General features: G+C 45.4%; 2 protein-coding genes across 2 annotated transcripts in view; both read right to left on the minus strand.

Moving 5' to 3' along the window:
* Positions 1-12,487: 12,487 nt before the first annotated feature.
* LOC135399348 (multidrug resistance-associated protein 1-like) lies at positions 12,488-20,507 on the minus strand. Its single transcript, XM_064631230.1, has 3 exons — positions 16,769-20,507; positions 16,233-16,675; positions 12,488-13,082 (listed from the first exon to the last, which is right to left on the minus strand). Exons 1-3 carry the CDS (start codon positions 20,288-20,290, stop codon positions 12,743-12,745), a joined length of 4,305 nt encoding a protein of 1,434 aa, XP_064487300.1. The 5' UTR covers positions 20,291-20,507; the 3' UTR covers positions 12,488-12,742.
* Positions 20,508-22,244: 1,737 nt separating this feature from the next.
* Positions 22,245-24,610, minus strand: part of LOC135397713 (KH domain-containing, RNA-binding, signal transduction-associated protein 2-like) — a 222,816-nt gene continuing 220,450 nt past the window's right edge. Inside the window, exons 8-9 of the mRNA XM_064629318.1 lie at positions 24,480-24,553; positions 22,245-24,242 (exon numbers count right to left, since the gene is read on the minus strand). Coding sequence (XP_064485388.1) covers positions 24,130-24,242; positions 24,480-24,553 — 187 coding nt within the window. The 3' untranslated portion in view covers positions 22,245-24,129. The remainder of the gene's footprint in view (positions 24,243-24,479; positions 24,554-24,610) is intronic.

A 24,610-nucleotide genomic window follows, 5' to 3' on the forward strand; every position in this document is an offset into this window, starting at 1 on the left:
CAGCTCAATAAAAGTGAAAATAAACTATCAAACTGGAGCATATAAGTAAATAGTGTAAAGTAAACAGAAGAAGCATAGTTCTCATAGGCTTATGGTGATTTGCGTGCTGCGAACGTGTGTAACATTCGTGAAAACCATGTTGATATGAGCTGTTCAAAGAAACCACGTACTATATTTTTGAATAAATGTTGTCTATCGCGTGCACGTGTCCCTAAAGTCCTCAAAATAGATTTCAGAACATATACGTAGAGGCATTTAGTTTTGTGAGGGTCTCAAGGTTTACCAAGAAAAAAGAAAAAGGAGATTTTTCCGAAACGGAAGCGTAACAGTAACGAAAACAACAACGGTGGTAACGGAAACTGAAACAGAAACAAATATGGGCCAGTATACCCCGGGGGCGGTAACGGGAACGAAAAATATTCCGTTGCTTTCCCTGCTTCCTATATAGTCTCGACGGAGTGCTGATAGCTTAGCCTTCCGCCAACGAGATGGAAAACGTACATCACTTTATATGATATCGAGTAACTTCACACGCAGTTTACAATTTACTGTTACACGTCGCTGTTTACACTTTCAGGTTTAAATGCCCTGCCCCATGGCAGAAACCTTCATGGTGTGTGGTGTATCACGCCATATTGAAAGGTGTTCCGTAAAACATCCTTTCTAAGTGGTTTCTACAAAAAGCACCACTTCAAATTGCATGTTTTACAAAAAACAGCATTTGTATTCCCTTTAAAGCACTGTTTCAGATGGTTGTTTTGCAAACAACATTTCCAACAGCGTTATTACACTTTTCAGTTGAGCCTGCGGAATAAATAAGGGCGCTATTTACAGTTTCGCGAACCAGGATCTATACATCGTCCGTTAACGCAATCCTTTTCAGTGATTTTTCAGTTTTTGTTCTTCTTTCCTTTTCCTTTTCTTCTTCTTCTTTTTTTTTTTTTTTGAATAGCATGCCGACCTCTGTCTGGCTGACCTTTGCTTTCTTTCTTCTTTTTTTTTCTCTTAATAACCTCCCTTTTTTTCCTCAAAAATAATCTTTTGCAACGAATAAAGAGTGCAATGTATGCCTATGCCGGAAATGGGTAGCTCTCGTGGGTAACTTTCATAAACTCCCAACTGCATCTTGGGTTCAAAATCCCTTCACTCGCTGTGCTACCTCAGGTTTTCCTTGGGCGTTCCCGCAAACTTTACCAACGAATGCCGGCCCCTGAAGTCTGCTCAGGATGCATACTAACATCCTTCTTCCACATCGCCGCTCATAGCCACAGTTGTTGCGACGCTAACACGAAAAAAAAAAACAGCGAATAAACTAGTTGGTGTTTGTGATATCTGGGGCGTACGATCTATAGGCTGTTCGCAGTTGAAGCTGTAATTGACTTGTGATGGAATTCCGATCTGCGTAACTCGCGTGCCTGGTCTTGCTGGGTCCGAGTCCTGGCTGGGCTGGGCTTCGGATCGTTTTTTAAGGATGCGGGCCGGACCGAAAAATGGCGCTCCCTGACAATATCTACGTTGGCATAAACGTTGTCTCTTGGCAGGCAGGTACATATGCGCTATATTTTCACCCTGGATTTCTGCAGAAGGCAAGTAACGCGAGTACAAAATAAGATGACGTCCACGCGTTTCTTTATCGCGTGTAATGGAGTAGGGCACCGGAGCTGCAGCCGGTGAAACATCCCATGTCATCATCATCATCATCATCATCATTAGTTGTTTTTCACGTTTGATGTTTCTTAGCCATCGAAGTGGGACAACAGACGGCGGAGCCCACGCGTTGCTCTGTGTAAAAGGTGAAGAGCAGTGATTCTGCAAGCACAGAAATAAAGCCAGAGGCAAGAAAAAGAAGAATGGTGTCAGGGACAGCCCTTTTGCATTGCGTAGCGCAGACGTTCCTCATCAAATGCGTGACCACGGGTAACCCCGTCAGTCATTAGATGTCTTCACATAAGAGGGCTTTGCGCTACACACTTAAAAGTGAACTTCACCGCATAGCACGCTCCAAGCCAACCATCATCTCGAATGAAACCCCTGATTTGTTGAAAACGGGAGGTGTACGCCTTCTTTGTGACAATTATGAACAGCATACGTGTCACAAAAAAGGCGTGCGCCTTCCGTTTTCAACAAATCAATGCAGATAACGATATCATTGGAGATGATTGTTGGCTAGGAGCGTGCTATGCGGTGAAGTTCATTTTTAAGAGTGTATGGTTATGCATAACCATATGATATATTGTGTTTGAACAGCTTGCGCGAGAACGTCCAAACGCGACCGTTGTTATCTCGAGTTATGTTATCGAAGCAATCGAGGTGCTCGGCTGCTTTTTCTTAAAGGGGCACTAATCTACAACAATTTCTCCTCGCGGAACGCAAGATGCCGTTACGCTGGTACCAACAGAAAGGGAACGGGATTCACCGGTTGCATCGTTCGTGACTTATGAGCGAAAAAAATACGCGCAAAGAAAGCGCGACAATGCGAAGAGGCCTCGGATTGGCCTTCTCAAACGATCTCCCGCGATGACTGGACAAATCGTTTGAGGAGGAGAGCAATGAGAGCCCGCTCCGCATTGTCAGCCTTCTTGAGAAGGAGAGGGAGAGGGAAAGCGTAAATTGTCTTTGGCTGATAAATCAAGAATGACGCCTCAGATGAATCGCGTTCCTTTCAGGGAAAGGTAACGGAATCTTTTTCGTTTCCGTTACCACCTCCGTTACTGGCCCTTATTTGTTTGTTTCAGTTTCGGTTACCACCATTGTTGCTTTCGTTTCCGTTACGTTTCCGTTTCGGTTTTCGGTACCGCCCCACCTCCAGCCTTCCACCAGTTTTCCTTCTTTCTTTTCTTTCCTTTTTTTTTAAAAAAAGGAAAGAACTCTACGTTCTGAAGTCTATTTTGAGGACTCCTGGGATACATGCATACAAGAGACAACGTTTATTCAACACACACACACACAAATAGAGATACGATACGATGATGGTACATGTAGGTACGTGATTCCTGTGAACAGCTAATATGAACATGGTTTCCGGGAATGTTACTCACGCTTGCAACTTCCAGGTCACCATAAGCGTATAAGAACTATGCTGCTTCTATTTACTGTATACTACTTACTTATATGCTCCAGTTTGATAGTTCATTTTAGTTTTAGTTCTTCAGTTAATTTTAGTTTGCTTCAGTGAGGTTTATTTCATAAATTTATCTACATGATATGGTGAAGAATTGCAATAATTCGGGTCCTGCGGTACCCGAATTATTACCGTAAATTATTGTCCTTTCCGTTTCTGTTTCAGGTATTCTAACTGTGCGATATCCGTTTCGGTTTCTGTTACCGTTACCTGCTATATTTCCGGTATAATACCGTTTCCGTTACCTTTCCCTGGTTCCTTTTGTGTCCGTGTCAAGGTAACGGCACATTTCATATCGAGAAATTCCTTCACTTCAGTGCCCCTTACAGCGACGGGAGTGCAGAGGGCTGAAAGAAAAATTAGTCCGCAAATGAGTACGATGAAGGCACACGCAACAATGAAATTTACCTTTTCGACAGACTTATATCTCCCAACGAGACTTCTGCGAAATAGCTCAATGTGACGTACCACAATATGGGACTTGCATTGAGGTGCTGCTTCGTACCTTTGCCTTGTGACCGGTTGTCGAGGCTCTTTGATAGAAAATAATCAAGGCCAGGAGATTTGCATTCTCCTATGACACCCTTTTTTTAATCTGTTGCGCTCTATATGCTTGTTCTTTAATGCAGTGATTATTTACTGGATAATGTTTATCTGTTCGTCACCCGTTCGTCTTCTAATTCTTCTTCTTCTTTTTTTTTACCCACCCGTCAGTGGAGTATACGCACTTGGAAACGCACCATTTGGATGTCAAATAAATGCCGAAATTGTTAATAACTGATAACTCGGTGGTTGTACATGCCGGGATTAACTTGGATTATCGAGTGGACTATCTTGGACATTGCATTATTATTATTATTATTATTAGAAGCAAGTCACATCAATTTCAATATATAATTTTCACATATACAACTTTGTTCTTCCTCCCTGAGGAACACAGTACAAACATGGGAACATTTATTGAAATGACAAATGAAATATTCGCGACAAATGGCTTACAGAGTCTGCTGCTCGTTGTGGCTTAACCCCGAACCAGTACGAAAAGACAAATGACCTTGCTCAACTGCGCGTTAATTGCCGTGCCCTCGAATGAAGGTCTGAGTGCGAGTAATTTTATTTTCCTCAAAGTAGGATTAGCGGTCAGGCTGTTGTTCGAACTGCAGATTAGCACTCTGTTTCGCCATGTTCCTAAAAATAATAAAGAATAAAGAAGGAAAACGAGAGTAGCTAAAGGAAACGTTTGAGATATATTCGAGGGTAAGTGCATTTTTCATTGGGCACCGTATTTTTCCTCCATCGCAAATTTCCTCGAAATCAAATTAAAAAGGCATCGCATTTTCCTCTGAACTTTGCCACTGTGCCCACCAACGAGAGTTTGAAGTTATCGCGGTAGTTACAAAAGTAATATACTGTTGTCTTACATATCCTGCTCATACGAGTATAAATGTCCATGATTTGAAACGTACACCACCTCACACATTCTTTGCATGATTTTTTTTCTGTATCACTGTTCACAGTGAACCAGTGCTGCACCTTGGATAAGATGGGACAAATGAGACACAAATTCAATTCATTGTATACTTCTATTTAAAAAAAGTTCACAACAGTTCCTTGGAGTTTCGAGCCTCCTATCTGTAAACACGAAAGAAGTAGAGTAGAATTTAACACAAAAATATACAGTGAAACTCTAAAAGTCACAATCGTTTGCTGCGACCCTCGGAGTAAAATAAGACAATCTGCCAAAATGAACAGTACCAATTCCTGCAACGAAAACCAGCAAGATGAGCATCATGATTCCCATCCCAATCTCGATGAGCCCATATATACCGCACATGCAGCGCGCTTGTCCTTTGCAAATAAGGCACAGCCAGATCTGACGCGACGCAGGTGGTTCGCTTTATTTCTGTGCGCTCTTGTATTGCTTCGTCGTCATACTTCGCGTTGGAAAAAAAAATCTGTTCGTTTCTCGTACGTTCGAAAGATTCCAGGCAAAGAGTGAGACAGAAATACCCTCGGAAAAATATGAAGGCTACTTAAAGGGGCACTAAAGTGCAAAAATAACTTACTCTCAAATGAAAGTCCGTGTTTCAATTAGCACAATCCAACGTACATAACAATGTAACGTAATTTTAAGTAAACTTGTTTTTGCATTTTAGTGCCCCTTTAATTGTTGGCTTACGCCTTTCTAAAAATGAAACATTGTCGCGTAATGCCCCGTGCATGCCCTTACCAAAAGTGCATATTTCTCCACAAACCGGTAGTCACATAGAGAACTTATATTTTGTACCGCAACAGTACCGCTGTATACACGGATGGATCGTCGACCAGGGACACTTCATCTTCAGCCTTTGCCATTCCATCACAGTCTGTTACACGTGGGTGTCGTCTATCTCACCGTACCTCATCGACATCCGCTGAACTTTATGCTATCGTGTTATTTTTGACATATGCGGAAGACTGTGAACTGCGGCACTGGGTAATTTACACAGACTCCAAAGCAGCTCTCCTGCGCATTAAAAACATGGGCATCCGCGGTTCCCTTGCCTCAGTGGTGATAGACATCCTGTGCGCCCTGAAGTCCCTACAAGATCGCTCCCACTACGTTGCCTTTCAGTGGGTTCCAGGGCATTGCGGAATAACTGGGAACCACGAGGCCGACGCTGCCGCTGCCGCTGCACACCAACAACGACCTTCTATGCCCATTATACTCTCGAGAGGAGACAGAAGATCCCTCCTCAGGCACTTGTCCGATTCCTGGTCTACCCTACAGTGGCAACACGACATTCCAACTATGTCCTCTTTGGGGAATGTAGATCCAACGCTGTCATACCGACTGCCTGCAAAGCTTCCTCGTCCTCTGAAGTCACTCATCCACAGGCTACGTCTGAATGTGGCCTTCACTCCGTCCTATCGATACCAGCTAGGCTGTGAGGCTAGCCCTATGTGCAACGAGTTTGGCGTACTTGCCAACGTTGAGCACATACTCCTCCGCTGCCGGACCTATGTCAACGAGAGGCGTACACTGCAGTCGCAGCTTGCCACCCTTGGCTGCCGCCCCTTCAACTTGTCGACCATCCTCGGCCCTTGGGGCACCGCGGCCGACTCCAGGGCGGCCTTACGTCACGTGGTTGACTTCTTTGAGGCGACAGGCCTAAAGGACTCACTATGACCCCAGCAGCGCCCTCGGACACTCCCACCACCACGATCACGTTCAGCATCCTCATCGCCACTTCGATCATTCCCGTCATCTCTCATCGTCATCACTGATCATTGTCACCACTCATATTAGACCCCTAACTATGGGGTAGCGTTCCACTCCTAGAGTGGAAAACCTCCCCACTTCATCATCACAATATATATGTTGTTGTTGTTATATTTTGTACAAATCCAGCTATAGACAAATAAACAAATATAATGTAAACTTACTTTGACGTATACTTCTAAGGCTCCACTGAAAAAGAAAAATAACTACACAAATTTGCAGCTTTTTTGGCGAGGATTCACCTTCCGGGCATGAAAAGACGATTTTGTTTTCTTGTCTTCAACGCATGCACCAACCACGCCAATTCCCAAGTCAAATGAAGCAGACAGGAACACCTCTCATCAAAGTCAGCAGCGTGTTTCTGAGATAGATGACGTCAAGCAAAAAAATGTCTCATTTCGACCCACTTATACACTCTAAACAGAACTCCGCCGCCGCATGAGGCGCTCATAACCGACCGCCATTGAGAATGAAATTGTTCTCCTTCCTCATTTGTTGGAAGTGGGAGTCGTACGCCTCTTTGTGGCAATTTAAATATGCGTGAATTGCCACAAAAAACGCGGTACACCCCGATCTCTCTTCCGATCAGATTTAATAAGATTCGATTATTTTTTCCGCGTTAGCGCAGCGAAGCAACTATGGTTATGACTGACGTACAGACGTGGACAGATGGAGAGAGGACAGCTGGAAGGAGTGGGGGACAGGGTGGTTAGTATGTGTTCTGGGCCGACTTCACTCCGTCAACTGTGCTGACATTCGTCTGGAAAATCTGTCGGAAAACCCAGGGAAAACATAGACAGACAATTTCCCAATTCATCTTTCTCTGTTGTTGTTGAGGACAATGGAGAACAACGCAAGTGCACAGAATTACGTTCCCGAAGCGATTTTCAGGTTATTAATTCCCTCTAAAACCGTGTGGATGATATTACGTGTACACCAACCTGCTTTTACAAAAACGCTGTATGAGAGGATAAAATCGCTCCAATCGACCGAAACGCAATAGACATAGAATGGAAGCGTTCCCCTCTTTCATTTTTTCCCTCCCTATTCATCGCGTAATCCAGGAAATTGCAGGATTCCTGGCCACAGATTAGCCACCGCAAAACTATTTCGTGAAAAACGGGCTGGCGTGTTCGGCAATCTCGTTGGTCAGCTTGATGACGGACGACAGTTGTGTATCTACGCGTCTGTACAAAACATCCATGGGAAGCCCAGTGCGAAAACTTGCCTTCTGCCTCTAATTTTTATCGTACGCGATAATGTCGTATCGCAGAGCATTGTTCATGTCCAGTCCCATTGTTCATGTTGTTTCCCCATATCATCGTCATCATGTATTTCTCTCTCTCTCTCTCATGTCCAGTCCTTGACGTCACAGAAACGTCATTTTTTTTGCAGGCGATGCATTTCGTAATCTCCTACCCCTGGTATACGGGTTGCCCTTCAGGAACGATGTGTGCAGTATATGGAAATATATATACGACAGCTAGCTTAGAGTATAGTAGTGCTGCACAAATTGATATGCGGTTATCCGGTCTGTAAGGGCTCACCACTGATAAACTCAGTCGGGATGTGACTTCAATAGGGAAATGTTTCCTCCTGTCTCCTCCGTCCTTTGTATGGAATGTGTCACGTGACTAAATAAACAAAGAAATAAAAATATTGAGGAATCTTCCAATTAGTCAACAAACAGTCAAGGGAACCTGTAAGCGGCTCTTTGCCAATGCATAAAGCATCGTCAACATAGTTACTAATCATTGTCCTAATGATCCTGACTTTCCGATACACTCATCAGTCATCAGCCATTGTTCGTTGTCCACATTACCGCAATCGACTGCGGCCATAACTTCAGTCTCGCGTACTTTCTCTTACACACCTTATATACGTTACAATCCATGTTAGTTTATGCATTTTTTACCTGAATTATATCACACGTATTATTACATCACATTATCACCGTTACTCTCGTTTCGCGAATTCAGTCTGAAAACAAGTGGGGCGTACGCCGTTTTGGTATCACTCTGCGAATATGTAAAGTGAATTTAGAGTGTTGCATACAGTGTTAGAATTCTGTACTGATTTTGCTCTCAATGCCCTACCAAAAAGAGAGAGAGAAAAAAGGGTGGTAATTCAGATGACATTAGTATGACAAAGGCTACTATAAAATTATAGAGACTAATGACCCTCGCAATATTTCCGACGAGACGAATGCTGCACAACCCTAGCGGAACGTACAATATATTTTAGGTTCTAAAATCAGATGGCAGTAAACCGCGAACTGTGGTTTTCCGGGTACAGCCTGATGTTTGCCAGACGAAGTAATTTGGTCTGTTTATTCATTGCGTTCTGTTTGCTCTTTGATTTTAAAACTCCAATGAACCGAAGGCACGCGGTAAAATTACACAGAGTGGGAAGCTTTTCAACTTTACAAAAAATAAAAAATAATAATATAGTAATAAAGGAGAGAGAGAACAAAGAAAAAAAAATGAAGGGGAGGAACATCCAGCAGTGCTTCCCGCAACATCCGTGCGCAAGATTTTTTTTATTTTTTCTTTTTTTTTCTAGTCACTGGAAGTGAACGCCGGACTCTGCATTCGTTTTTTCCAACGTATGCGGTGAGTACGTACATGCGCGAAAGCTAACTGTAACACATCATTTTGACCCGTATTGGAGGCTATAACATATAGTTCAGAGAAGTTTCACAATTTGGAAATCTTCGTTCAGACATAATACGTCTTGCTCACAAGTCGCCTACTGACCTTCACCGCCCAACCGACACAACGTACGTTTTGGCCCAATATTCGTTGGATATTGGCAATATTGGTCGAGTAATGGAGCAACATTGCGGATAACCAGTACAGTTTTCCAGACCAACGTAGATATCCAGACCAGACCTACTGTTTTTCTGCCACACCTGGGTAGTGCTGCTTGGCCGTGTCGCTATAGCTTTGCAATTCAATTCGGTAGGTGCGTTTCATCTCGTAAAATTCGGCAAAGCGTGTTTCGCAATAAATAATGTAATAATGTGACGATTGCGTAGCAGCGTCAGCCCATAACCGAGCCAGGAACAGCAACCAAATTGATCTCGCGTTCATGAAAACTTGACGTAATGTTCTAACGGTGCAGCGGCAGGAAGGAAAAGCGAAGGAAAGTTCACAGACGAACCGAAAGGTGCATTGCTCCGTACGAGGAACCTTCTCCTCCAGGTTATGCGAGCGAAGGTTTTTTTTCTTTCTCGATTTTCTTAACGCGTGACGCAACGTGATCCAGTCCTGCCCCAGTGAACTTTTCATTGCGAGTGGGCGACGGCCGCACCAAGCCAACAAGCTACCTGAGCTAGTACGAGATGAAAAACTGGTTTACGATTGCGCGTCATCTTGCGGTAGTGCTGGACACTGACGCTTTTATGCGGTTTTGAAAACAGACGTGGGGTGGCGCCATGTGCTGATGCACTTTGTTTCGCTGCGCCAGCGTAACGCGAGGGAGGCAAAGTCAAATGCTCTCAACTGACGAAGCCATTTTTCGGCAGCGCGTTCGTCCGTGACTTGTGTGTTCGGCTCGAAGCTAGTGCGAGAAAATGTTTGTTTAATCCAATTGTATTGCTGCCTCCCGATTTCTGTCTTTCAGGGGTCCTATTCACGTGAAAGTAATCGACCTCGATTACTTTGTGTCTCGCCTGTCTTTGGTGGTTACGTGACGAAGGCGTGAAGAACAGAAATGAATGCCACGCGCACTCGACCAATAGTCGAGCACTTGATCCTGCACTCTTCATGCTTTATCTACTTTATCACGAGGATTGCAGGATCAAGACCTCGACTGTTTGTTGAATTACTCGTCGATTACTTTGACGAGAATAGGGACCCTGGTCTTGTCATTATGCACTTCTGCTTAGCCGCTTCCAGGGTAGCAACTTTTGAGCAAGCGTGCTTAGAAAGTACACAAATATGCAAATAACGCGGAAAAATACACAACGCGCTGCACTTCCGGTGCATGCATGTGTTTTGGGTTGTGAGGGCAGCTGCAAGGTTGAGTCGGTAAAGGTCCAATGATGTACGTTCTTATACGCTCTCAAAACTGAACTTCACCGCATAACACGCCTCCAGCATCATTCCGCATGATACCGTTCTCGCTGTTGGAAACAGGAAGTGCACGCCTTTCTGTGACTCTTCGCATTTATGTCAATGGTCACCGTCACAGGAAGGCGTATGCCTCGCTTTCTCCTCAAATAACGAAAGATGACGCTATCACTGTCTGCTTATCGTCGTTCCTGGGCGGGTTATGTTGCAAAAGCCTGTGGACAAAAAAGCTGAAAAAGAAGAAAAGAACGTTAAGAACAGCATGACATTCTCTTCCTCAGCAATGTTATATATTCTTCCGCTCAATAAAACAACGGAGGAATAATCATCTCTGGTTCAAAAACAATTGCAACACCCGCGTCATATCGTATATCTCCGGGTCCTCCTCGCATACATAGAATAACAATGAACTACTGTCGCGAAAAAAAACACAATCTTGAGCGTCACGATTTCTCGCAACAAAATATCGTTCCCGAATTTATTTTGAATTTTATTTTGCTCGCGTCAACATCTTGCGACGTCGCAACAACCGCTAAAAAGGCCAACACCAAAGTTTCAACAGGGAATGATCAAAATCCGTATAAGTGTACCGTCTTGAGCTGTCAAGGAAAGAGAAAAACCTGAAAACGACCACACGAGCTCTAACCTTCGGGTGAAGCCTATACCTATTTGGCTGAGGCACGCGAGCAGTCATTCTCGCGTCACGCAGCACAGCCAGCTGAATTTGCTATGGCGAACACGCTGAAGCGATTTCTGACCATCTTCGGATACAAGCTGGACCGCAAATGGGGAAACATCAAGGCTCGCGTCAAGGAAAAGACGGACCGAAAGAGTTCGTCGTGGAACCCCGTACGTGCTCCGCTGGATAACCTCCGCAAGAAGAAAAAGAACGGGTTTGGACGTCTCGACGATCGACCGCATCAAGAACTGCCGGCTTTCGGTGCCTACTGCCACTACTAGGATACGGCAGGGACTGGGGGTGTCGTCCTCGGAACGTGGTGGGGATCTTCTGGACTAACATTCTTCGGGACATTCTGTTGTGCGCGAACTGCGGCGGAGTGGATGGGAGGACATCCGAGAACCTATCGTTCGTATCACAAATTTACTTCTTCGGACTAATTGGTGATTAAATTCGAATATGAACCTACTATAGTGTGCTTCTAGTATACTTGTATACTACTGTGATATGCTGTGCTGTGATTCAGCCCGTTGTGTAGTGCGCAGAAGCGAGCTGCAGAATTTGTCCGCCTCAGGTTTTGCAACATTTGTCCTAATTTTATGTAACTGAAGCAAAGATGATGGTCCACACACCTAAGCGGTATTATTATGTTGGTCCCTTAAATATTCGCTCTGACAAGTGTCACAAAAGCGCGTGTGTCGTTCGCCGCGTTCTTAAAAGTTGTCCGCATGATGCATATTAATTTTTAATACGTCCTGTCGTCAGATTAAGAGGATGTCCGGAAGGATACATAAACTCAATGCCTCTTTGGAGCTTATACGCCATCGCCGAAACCGTCGTTCACAGATCGGGTTCAACTTAAGAATGGCATCTTGAAAACTTTTTCGCGACGCTTTAAAAATACACGCAAGGCTTGAGTGCAAAATGAGAAGTGATTATTTTTTGTTTTTTTAGTATCCAGTCGCTAAATCGTCGACGTGAGTAGTTGACGGAATGGTAGTTCTCAGGTTAAAACCCGCTTTATAGAGTCGCTATTTTCCACTCCGTGTGTGAAATTCCTAGATTGGCGCTTCGGTTCAAGTTACAGATCTAAAGGGAAGACTCTTCAGTGACGATGTTCTACTTCTGGATCATCTGCATGTGCGCTTAACATCTGTGTTGATAGCTTCTTGTCCCGGGTTATTCTAAGTTTTATCCTCTATTAGGGACGCCCTGTGCCCTGAAAGGACGATATGAGCCCGTTAAAAAATCTGCTTCTTTTAAGCGCACTGGGGTATGGTTTTCGTGTGGACCATCAGATACTTGTTTTTGACGAAGAGCACAACCCCAAGTGCCATAGTCCAAGCGACTCGTTCTTCATTGCATCATTCTCTTTATTTCACGTCACACCGAATAGTAAAAGGACAGAAAGAGAAAAAAGCCAGGTGATAGTGCAGTAAAAGTGTATTTCAGCGTGTCTTCACCAAATTTTCTCATTGACGTTGCAGCATTCACACCGTATACAGTACGGTTTCCGGTTATCTTATCGCGTTCATCTATAATAAGAGCATGACATTTTGCACGGGAGCGGCATAACCTTTGCAAGCTAAATGGGACATCGAGGGAGATCATACGATTCCTGCCTCCTTAGCCATGGCGTAAAACTTGGACAACTCGTCCTTCAGCAAATCTCCCGGTGGACCCATTTCGACAATCTCACCATCCGCCATGACGATAACTCTATCCGCGTCTAAAATGGTGTGCAATCTATGCGCAATTGTGAGCACAGTGCTGGTGGCAAATTCGGTGCGGATCGTGCGTTGCATAAGGGCGTCAGTTTCCATGTCCAACGCTGCCGTGGCTTCGTCCAGGATCAGGACCTTGGAATGCTTGAGTACCGCGCGTGCGAGGCACAGGAGCTGTCTCTGTCCGTAGCTGATGTTCTGGCCTCCTTCGGAGATTGTGGTTCTGTGCAAGGTGGGGAAGCATAGTATATTGCTGGTTCAGGCGTAGTGGAGTGCAAGCAGAACCCCATGGTAACCTAACCTGACAATTTTAACGTAAACGTCATGAGCAGCAAAGCTTTCATTTGGCTCGTATTAATTTACCATGCATCACATGAGGTGATTTACTGGGAGGTATAGCTATGGCAGCTTCATGGCTATACATAGATTCATATTGTTAGATTTTGGAGAGACCCCCTTATAAAAGTCCGCAAACTGCGAGTCCCCCGTCCCGCCCGACAGGCCCGCAGTCCGAGGAAAATAAAGTGCTCCCGAGGGTTTCCTACAGACAAATACAACTGTTGGAGCAGGGCTAAATTATAGAGAGACGAGGAACATCTTGCGACTCAAACCCAACTGAGAATCATGTTGTCGAAGTTACCGCCTCATTTTCATCGCCAGTTACGGAACACCCAAGTTGAAGATTTTTCCAGGATAGCTTGCGCTGTCAAAATATGATTCTAATACGTGGGCAGCTTTCAATGATCATTAAAACCAACGGCAATCGAAGCGGGTCTCATGTCAACCTGCAAGGGGAGCACGGATCCAATACTCTTTGAGAAGTTGACACGTTACACGATTGGTGGCGCTACGCGCAATGGCCGTTGGTCTCAATGACCCTTGAAGGGGCTTGCTCGTGTGGCAGGGTGATAATCCGGGATAGGCCAACCGAATCCTCGAATCCCAGTGCCCAAAACGGCGAGTCGAATCTTTCGAATTCACCAATAACGTTTGTTTGTTTCTTTTCAAAAAATTGGCACAGCCGCTTGCCGCTTGCGTCGATCCCGTCGTATGATTGTGTGTATGAGTGAGAAAAATGTAAGAGTGAAAGGGGAAGGGGGAAGTGAGAGAGAGAGTGGTTGATGTGTCCCTTCAGATGACGCGACCTTGGAAGTGGCAGGGGAGGTGTGTTAGCTTAGCTGAATTGGTAGAGCCCTGGACCGGTAAGCCAGGGATGTGGGTTCGAGTCCTACAGCTGGTTAACATTTTCAGTGACTTCCATCTTTCATGGCACCTCCGGAGTCCGCCGAAAGCCTGATTGGCCGGCGCGTGTTTTCTTGTTTGTTTGTTCACATTGCTCTGGACTGAAAGAGTTCAGGTACACTGTTAAAACAGAACTTCACCGCATAGCACGCTCCTAGCCAACCGTCATTCCGAATGATATCATTCTGTGCATTGATTTGTTGAAAATGAGAGGAGGCGCCTATCTGGGACAGATTATCTTGTCCCAGATAGGCGCCTCCCCCCTGTTTTGAACAAATCATGACACAGAATGATATGATTCGGTATGATGGTTGGTCAGGGGCGTGCTACGTGGTGAAGTTCTGTTTTAACAGTGTAGGAACTCTTACATTACGAGTTTAAAAGTAACATGGTTTTGCCTTTGCTTCTTTTTTAGTTTTATGGAAAGAATTCAGGCTCGAGAGTTTTTGTATTTCAATGGTTGATGAACCGTTGACGACAAATAAATTACATTTAAGAAGAAGTATATGGGTATGTTTTCTCCTGAAAGTGGACTATTATTTAATTTAATTTTCATCAAACGAATATATCAAATTGTGCTTCAAAACGCTTTTCAGAAACTCTTTTTTTTTTTTAAGAAAGGATTCGAAAGAGTCGAGATTCGTGGATTTGCAGAACCTTCCTTGGATTCTGATTCTCATTCGAAAAATTTTGGATTCGTCCCATAACTAATAAGTCTATGCCATTGCCAAATACAGTTCCATCACTTGCCCGCAAAACACATTGCACGAAGGGAAGTGCCTCAGGACGAGAGCTCCCGATATTTCGAACAGAGACTGTTCTTCTTCTGCGCACCGTCCTCATCATTGGCATGGTATTTAAAGGGTTAGGTATGACGTGTTAAAGGTTCATGCGAATTATGGGTCGACAGCCCGGGGGAGGAAAAGACAGGAAGACAAACTGCATGTTTTTCTTGACTCTGACAATGCCATCTATCTATAGCAGATAAAACTGCGAGTCTGATGAGTGTACATCATATCTCATGGACACAGCTCTATACTCTAAGAAGAAAAAAACACTTGAAAAGGAACTTTGGGCGAAGTTCGGGGACCATTTGCAGTATTTGGGGAGTAAATCTCAGGGTCAATGACTAAAAAGAGGATCAATTCTAGTCCAGACCCCTGGAAGCTGTAATTATACTCCCCTGTAATTTACTCCTCTTCTCCTTAGATGGAGAGAAGATATCAGCTATGGTCCTTTGTTGCAAAACGTAATTCTTCCTGAACGAAAAGCGCTATTTTACGACAACGCAAAAATTCATCTGGGATCCCGGCATCCAAGGAGTGGGAGGAGGGGGATGATGTTTGGGGAAGCTGCGGTCAGCGTGCTTGGTACACCCAGGGGAGGGGAGAAGGAAGGGGGAAGATGATGGTGGTACGAGAGTGGGAGTGGGTAGTCGCGGAGAACTACCCACCACAGAAAACATGTGGGCATCCCTTAATAACCCTCATTGTGATGTTCTCTGTACCACGGTAACCAGGGGCGGATCCTATCCGGACCCTCACTTTGGGGTGCGGCCGTGGTTTCTTTGCCAAAGCGCATAGTGGGGCAGGGGTAGAAACCTAATGTTTGACATATTCATTTGGGGGCGATTGCTCAACCACCTCCTCCCCCTGAATCCGTCACTAACGGTAACTGCCAGGATGATAGGCGAAGTGATCCCATCCGTTCTTATCATTTAGGTTATCATTTTGAGCAAGTAGCACGGGAATAAGATTTTATATAGCCTTACCGAAAAAAAAAAGGGTAAATTCGATTATGATCCAAAATCGGAAAGGCTACTCGCTGCACAGTGTACGTGCAAGGCCACGACCGGCGCCACATATGTTGGCTAGAAGAGATAGCGTTCTCTAATCAGTATCTTCCTGGTATAAGCCGTGAGTTGACGTTGCGTTGTGCATCACTCGGTATATCCCTTGACACAATGACTAGCGCGCAATGAATGCTTAGGGCTTTAGAGCTTCTCGAGTGAGAAAGGAGTCTACATGTAGGTTGCAGCGTCGCATTGTGAAAGGTTCAGAAGAAGAAACGTTCCTCTTTCTGTCACCATGCGTCGTAGCAAAACCGTTAGATGTACATTCTCTATACATACCCGGTAAGGCCCTCTGGAAACTTGTGGCTCAAGTTTGCAATCTCCAGGACCGCCATGATTCTAGTGTCATCATGTTCTTTCAAGGGGTCCAGGTTTAATCTGAGATCTCCACTGAACAGTACCGCATCTTGGGGAATAATGGTCAGTTTGGACCGCAGGTCATGTAATCCAATCGTCGATATGTCTATATTGTCGACGATGACTTTTCCGCTGCATGGCTCCAGAATGCGGAACAGAGATGTCGTCAGTGTTGACTTTCCCGCCCCCGTGCGGCCGACGATGCCGACCTTCTCTGCAGGTTTTACGTCGAGGTTGACGTCCTTGATGCAAAGTCTCAGCCCTGGTCTGTATCGTGCGCAATAGTCGACAAAACACACAGCTCCTTTATCGGGCCAGTCTTTCGGCGGTGGGGGTAAGATACGTCTTGGTGCTTCGATTGGAACCTTTTTTGAAGTAGGACAGAAATGGACACCGACAATCAGCGTTCAGTAAAAGATTCAGAGAACAAACTGAAGAGAAAAGTGGTTGCGACATACCTGCGTATATTCCTCCACCCGTTCAGAGGAGACTATGGCCGCTTCAGATTCCGCTCCGTAATGGACCAAGTTATTCAAAGCGTACATCGAAGTCACCATGTACGACATGAGGAAGCCGGCCGTTCCTGGAGATATGTCGCCGCGCCAAGACACAATGAGACACCCGACAATAACTGCTAATGTGCAACCGATCAAATCCAAACGACTTATGAGCCACAATTTCGCCACCAACAAAAGGAAGGTGCAATTTTGTGTCGTGTCCAAGTCATTGTGGAAGCGGTCTGTGAAGATCTCTTCGGCACTGTAGCTTCGGACGCTGCTTAAGCCGTCTAACGTCTCAGCAAAGGTATTCACAACAGGAGAACGCGTCACGGCTTCTATGCGTTTGAGCTGACGAAGTGTCTTGAGGTATACCCTCTGCATGACAAAGTACAAGACGGCCAGTGGAATTGCGGCAACCAAGAACAGAGGAAACATGAATGTCAAGACAACGGCCATTGCGAGAATTTGGAAAAGAAGCTCGAAGAACAAGTTAGCCAGGAGGGGAAGCTGAATATCTAACAAGTCCACGTCCTTGCCGGCACGGTTCAAGATACGACCGAGCGGGGTGGAGTCGAAGAACGCCATCTGTGCTTCGAATAAACGCCTAATCATCTTTTCGTGAAGATTTCTGGCAGCTTTGATGCCACACATAGACAACATTGATGTGCCTGTAAAGGCGAAAAGGCCCATGCAAGATCCAATAACTGCGTAGATGACCAGCCTGAACGTTCGAAGCGCCGACGTTTGTTCTGCTGCTGGCAACAAGGCGTCCTTACTCCAACGACTTAACCACAGCCCTCCCCCCACGTCAAGGGCGCGGCATCCTGTGTAGCCTAAGAAAGGCACCGTGAAGATAATGACACCCACATTCTTAATGTAATTGATGTAGACTTCTTTTTTAATCGATCCGACTTGAATGGCTTCATCAACGACAAGGGCCTGGGCACGCGTCAGGGCACTCGCCGAGAATGACGTGCTTCCTTCAACGCTTTCCACGGCAGCAGCCTGGCTAGAATCATAACGCTCATCCACATCTGTGGGCACGTTACCGTACTCTTGGACAACATGGGCGAAGTCGCCACCTTTCAGAATAAGTTCGTTGTATGTGCCGATGTCGACTATGCGCCCGTCTTGCAGAAACACAATTTTGTCAACATAAGCGAGTAACTTGATATTATTTGTGATGAAGATTCTTGTCTTGTCTTGCAATATCCCTTTTGGGCCAATAACTTTATTGAAGATGGCAGCGCTGACCTGGGCGTCCACAGCACTCAGGGGGTCATCGAGCAAGTAGATGTCTTTGTCCAGGTAGACAGCACGTGCAAGACTGATCCTTTGCTTCTGACCGCCGCTTAGGTTCACTCCCTTTTCGCCGATTTCGGTTTTGTCTTTATCCATCATTATATCGAAGTCGTTTTGCAGACAGCACTTGTCAGTAATTCGACGATAACGGTGCCTTTCGTACGGTTTCATAAACGTTATGTTGGATCGTATAGTTCCGTGAATGATCCAAGCTCTCTGAGGTACGTAAGCAATCGTGCCGCTTACATTGATAATTCCCTCTGTCAATTTCATTTCTCCCAGTAAAGCATTGAGCAAGGACGACTTGCCGCTACCCACCAGGCCAAATACGCCGATCAGCTGTCCTTTCTCAACGGTCAGATGAATGTCCTTCAGGGTTGTAGGCTCGTTCCTACTTTCGTGCCAGGAAAATGAGGCGTTTTCGAGTTTGATACAATTATTTTCACCAGTATCTATTCCTATGGATGCCACGTCTTTCTCCTCTGCTCTTAAAAAAGCAGCGATTCTTTTAAAAGCGACAGAAGTCTGAATAATGCCTCTGATGACGTCAGGACACGCGGCGAGCGCCATACGCAGCATGTTAAAGAGCGTTACGCAAATGAACGCTGTCGCCGCATCGAGGGTCATTATCTTGTTCGTGAACATGTAGACCATAAAGACGCAGAGGGATTGTAAGAAGGGCGCGGTGAACCAACACAGACGCATCGACGCAGACAACACTGCGAACGAGCGTAGGGTTGACACTTCTTTGTCCCGAGTATCCAGGATTCGATTCATGAACGGAATTTCCCACGCGTAAAACTTAAGGATGCGAATATTGCCCAGCGCTTCGCTTGTGTGCAGAAGTCTAGTGTCTTTGAGGCGCATTAGCTTTTGTTGCAGGGAGTCGCAAGTTCTTGCAATGATCAGCGTGAGCGGCAGAACGATCAAGAGGATAGCGAGACCAGTGAATGCAGACGAACCTAGGAAATACCACAACCAGAGCGTGACGAAGAAAGTCATGCAGATGGCTGAAGTACCGAGGTTCATGAACAGACACAACTGGTATACCTTGTCAGCATCTACAGTGATAAGGTTGATAATTTCGCCTGCCGTGTATCTGTTTAACGAAGCGCTAGCTATCTTGAGCGTCTTGGAGTAAATGGCAGCACATAACACACCTTTGACTTGAAGTCCGAGAAGGACGAAGTGGAAGTCGCAGTGACGTCGAATCATCATGGACGTCTTGGACGCCAGGGCGATCGATACTGCATAGAGGTAGCCCTTCCATTTCTGTTCGTCGGTAGACACGTGCCGTATAATAAGAGTTAGAAATACAGGTGGTAGAGTCCTAAATGCAGCAAACAGAACTTCCATAAACACGGCGATGACAAACGTTGACCAGTACGTCCGTATCATAGTCCTCACGAGACCAGAGCCTCGGAAATGCTTATTCTTTTGCCTCCACCTTTTATAATTACTTGTCGTCTTGAGTTCCTTTGATATAGGGTACAGGTCTGGGAGGGTAAGCGACTTGCGGTATCCAGCAAAAATCAGCGGCGTAAACCATTCGAATGTAACCGCGGACACTGGCGACGCTTCGTCAAGCGGACACACTTTTTCATCATCGTCTTGCCGATGCTCCGAGAAGGAGTAGAAGACGAAGAGAACGCAAATTAAAGGAAATGCCAACATGTTACTTATAAACCGGTGCCGCGACGGAGCGCCGTAGTAACCGTGATCAAAGGCACCTCTGAGTACTCGGTAAAAGGATGGGAAACTGCAGACAACATTGATGACCCAAAAAATGCAATGAACACTAGATGTCCTATGTCCTCTCCTGTGCTCCACAGCCTGTATCAGTAGAATTATCACAGTGCATGCGGTGTTGACAATGGCCGCTGATAGTTCAGCCTGGGATTCGCCAGCCAGGGCACACAAGATAACACTTGCAGAGAAGACGATAGTGAGACACACCAACACAACCCCTTTGGCCCACAGCAGCAACGTACGTGGACTAGGCCGTTCCTTCGGCTCCATGATTGCGGCAATTTTGACAGGCAAGAAAAATACCAGTACGGCGGCTGGAATCCACGTTAAGACTGTGTCCTCGAAGCATTGGGTTAACTGAGGGTCTTCCGTATTCCACGTAACATCGTTGTCCCAAAATGGAGTTTTGCAGAACCTGGTCCCCACCATTGTCGGAACGAAGACTAGGAAGGGTAATGGTCATCGATGACTACATGCAGCCGTAGCACGGAGTGGATAGGCGTTTTTCGTTTCCTCCACTACTTAGTTGAATGCTTGAGACTAGCTTGAAGACGGACGTGTCATTCAAAGACCCGTCAAATTGCCCGTAAGAAGAGTAATGGGTATATCTGTGAACCGCGGCTGCCGCTGTTGGTGATGATGATGATGAGGCTGGACATGTCTGATAATGATGATGCCGATGGCGCTTAACATGATTCGTTTTATACGTGCATCGGCGACTGGCTGCTGGTGGTGGTGATGGAACTGCTTGCCGGCAACTGGCTGCATATACCCGTGAAGTCAAATATTATCTAACCCCAGTCAACGGTACAGTCATAGTACGGTCAACCTTAATAATAACACTGGAAAAAATGTGGTTTCGTTCCCGAGCGCGATTACAGCAACCCTTGGGGTCATGAGAAAATATTAATTGAACAAAATTATTCGGTTAGTTTAACGCAAGGATTTTGTCCACTTAACGTTCCCACAGTTCTCCAATGGTGGCTGTTATCACGCTGGGAAATGAGACCGAATTGATTCCAGTGTTATTATTAAGGTTGACCGGAGCTGTACCGTAGCCTCCTACAGTATATGGAGGCAAAATCCGCCGAAGTGTTAGTGCACTAAATCGTTAGTGCACTTTCTGCGGAGTGTCACTAAAAGAAGCCGTGTGACATCACACGAATGACACTAAGTGCAAGTGTTACTGGTTGAAAGTGACACTAAATTAGTCCGCGTGACAGGGGTAACTGAGAGACACGCAGAATAACTTATTACAAATTTCCACGTGACTCACACCACCTCACGGAATGCATCTTTTACACGGCGGCGTGCTTTGCGTCATGCATACTGAAGCACACTGTTCCGCTATGTCATCGAGCTTGAAGCAGGTATCACTTGGGAAGTATCGCATCATCGTTCACGAAAACGTCTGTAGTGCAATCGCATGCGATATCGCGCACTGCACCGTGCGCACTGCCAAAAGAACGGGACCCAAGCAGCACAATGTACTGAAAGTCGAGTGCAATAGGGGTGGACGGGTAGAGGGAAGGCCTTGAACAGGCTCGTGCAACTAAAGAACATTGATAAGACACATACCGTCCACCCCTATTGCACTCGACTTTCGGTACATTGTGCTGCTTGGGGAGGTACTCCCAAATCAACCGTGACCTGACCGTGACAGCATCTAACAATCTTAAAATGCCGTCATCCAACCACCGTAGATACTGGGGGTTACCCTGGCGAAGGAGCAAGACGGGATCTCCAGATACCTTGCCGATTAATGACATAATAACACGTTCATGTGCTCTGACACGTTGATTAGATAACGAAGTAGACAAGCGTGTTGAACTGGGCGCGTTGGTAACAATGCATCCATAGGAAGCTCGAAAAAAACGCAGGACAAGAGAGACGCAACCTTCCGTCAGTTTGCACAAAAGAGGTTGAATTCCTCGACAGGTTTACGGCATGATATGACAGTGGCTGTCTTGTTCACGTTCAGCGGAACTAGTTTTTCTTTCTTCTTTGCATCTAAGAAGGACTTAAAACCGTGTGTCTTGTCATTGTTTGGTTATTAAATCTGTCGACGTTGCTAGTGAGCGCCGTGTCCTGTGCTTCTCTCTTGTGCCGCGTTGTATTCCCACGGATGACGAAGTTCGAAGTAAAACCGTAGCTATTCTTTCCATTTTCCGTGTTTCATTTCTATTCCATCCTTGCCGTAACTCGTACAACATACTGTTAGAAGTAGCAGCTCTTTCCTCCAGAATGGCGATTCGGGGTGTCTGCGCAGGGCGTCGTCCATTGGGTCACTCTGCGTGACAGTCATCCACCCTAGTCCCTATAGGCGTTGGAAGGTAGTACATGCTGCTGTATAAAACATATATTGTGAAACACTATGGAATTATGGTCTCTTTAATATAAATACAATATATTTATTGTATGCAAGACTGGTTCAAAACTGTTTAACAGTAGGACCCTCTAGGTACGAAGCACTACGTAGGTACACACGGATTCTGGCTGCTGATTATATAGTACATTCGCTTAGCATAATTCCCTCTAGGCAGCCATGCTTTGGTCGCAATGCAATATTAATGACGTACATAAATACGATTTAAGCACCACGAGTCACTGGACATTATACCACGGTGTTGCACGCGGTTTTCCGCCAAACTGTACAGGTGAATATACCGTGCTGTGGATTCAAGCTGGTGCGCTAAGAGATTGTGATGTAGGTAGAGCATTGTTTTCTTCTTCGGTGGCACATATCGATATGTTAGCTGTTACTACGGGCACTGATACTTTGATGACGATAGGGGGCATATTCCATTGAAATGTCAGTGTTCCCTCTTTAGTGCCGTTAGAATATCAATACTGCAGAATAATGTCGAAATGGCGATGAAGTGTCACAAAGGTGGGTAGTACGTCCTACTTGTGCTTTAAATATATACATGTGCAATATTTCAATTCTTTTATGTGTTCAAGTGTGCGGGACCAGTGAAATTCGTGAGTGCACTCAAAGACTAGAAAGTACGCTATCGTTTGCCTGCCGTTCTCTCAAGATGGTCAACGTACATAGGCTCGTCCAGCCTGCTTTATGCCCTATAAATTGGACGGGCAGTCATTCCGGGATTGCTGAGAAGGGATGATGTAGTCCATACCGTCATAGATCATTAGGGGTTCCAACCAACAAAAGAGCGTGCAAGGAATGTGCTACGTGCAGAATTCGTATGAGCTAGCGTCTGCGTTATAAGTATATGCTATCACGTCCGAAATACAACAACGGCCATCAACTTTCCCTCGGTAGACTGCTCACAAGGGAGCCTCGTATCTATTTGTATTGGGGCAGGTTCGTAATGTCCATTCTCAAAATGCTTGGCATTTTCGCGTGTAGCCGTGTACTTACACGAGCAACATCCCCAAGGAATATTCTAGTGGAAGAAAAAGCGAAAAAAGAAAAAAAACTGCTTAAAGGGAACAAGTTCCGCCGCGTGTTAAGTTGGGCGTGAACACTTACCAGACGACACGTCTGCATCTTTTCCTGTCGTCTGCTACAGATTTCTTCTGCAACGATTAGCGGTACACGAAGAAAAATGACGTTGAGAGCTCACGCTTGCGTAGCAGCAGAAAGCTATGACGTTTTTCGCATCTTCCACCGGACTGTTTTCCGTGGAATGTCGCCCGTGTGAAGACACGATAACAGTAGGAAATTTGACCTTCGTAGTATCAGGTTACATTCGACACCATGAACGTCACAATCATGAACTGTACACGTATCAAACAATGTATAATACACTCATACAAACTATAGAGACTCTTGTATGCACAACAAACTGTTTGGTCACCGTACAATTCTTTTTTTTTTTTTTTCGAAAGGCTGTGAAGTAAACGTGGTCGCGAATCATCCATCCCAAAGACTCCTCTTGACGCAGGAAATAACCTATATAATTCGTTAACATCGCCCCCCCCCCTCCCCGTACTATACACAAGTGGGTGTCTCCCACTCCTTCCTCCTCGCCTTGTCAGTTGAAAATGGACACGCATAAAAGTTATGCAGTGGAAGCGGCCCGCTAACTCAATCATTTCTTGCGAAAAGGGATCAAAACCTTCACAGTACACAGTCACATGAAATTCACATCACATGTTTTGGAAATTATAGTTCAGCAGCGACGGACGATTGTGAGGTGCTTGTGAAGTATCCTGCCTTCCTTGCGTCCCTATGTGAGTCTTTGGCACCGAAGACGGATGTGGCTCGTAATGGATTGTGTTGTCACGTGATGGATAGGAGCTGGCTAGAACCTGGCAGGACATGGTCCATAGGGACGGTACAAGTGACGGGTGACTATTCGGTTGGACTTGAGGCGGCTGGAGATCTGTGGGCTCCGTAGTGGAGAGCTGGACCACTCTGAAGTACCGTACACAACGCAATTAGAATACTATGTTAAAAATTGGGCTGTTTGGTTCTGCATTACAATCGGTAAAAAAGTAAAAAAACACAGTGCAGGGCAACACTTGTAAAGACGACACAAGACACAGCACTCATTACTATACAGCACAGAATACTATATAGACAATTACAATATAAAATGTGCTTTACTTCATGTTGAACTTCAACGACTGTTTTGTGCCACAGGTGACTTACCGAGAAATTCGCCTTCTGTAGCATAGCCATTGCTCTGGATGTTATCCTGTTGGTGATGGCTGAATTCGTGTTCTCTGCAAAGAGAGCGCGATCAGCGCGTGAACGATATGATGTGATGTGATGTGATAAAG

Source organism: Ornithodoros turicata, chromosome 6 (assembly GCF_037126465.1).
Source record: "Ornithodoros turicata isolate Travis chromosome 6, ASM3712646v1, whole genome shotgun sequence".
Lineage (NCBI taxonomy): Eukaryota > Metazoa > Arthropoda > Arachnida > Ixodida > Argasidae > Ornithodoros > Ornithodoros turicata.

Bases quoted from the DNA above. Each gene is read 5' to 3' on its own strand.
- LOC135399348 (XM_064631230.1), bottom strand. From the start codon at position 20,290: ATGGTGGGGACCAGGTTCTGCAAAACTCCATTTTGGGACAACGATGTT. The intron at 16,676-16,768 runs GTATGTCGCAAC...ACTTCAAAAAAG, and splicing joins GGGTGGAGGAATATACGCAG to GTTCCAATCGAAGCACCAAG. The intron at 13,083-16,232 runs GTATGTATAGAG...CACCTTGCACAG, and splicing joins TTTCCAGAGGGCCTTACCGG to AACCACAATCTCCGAAGGAG.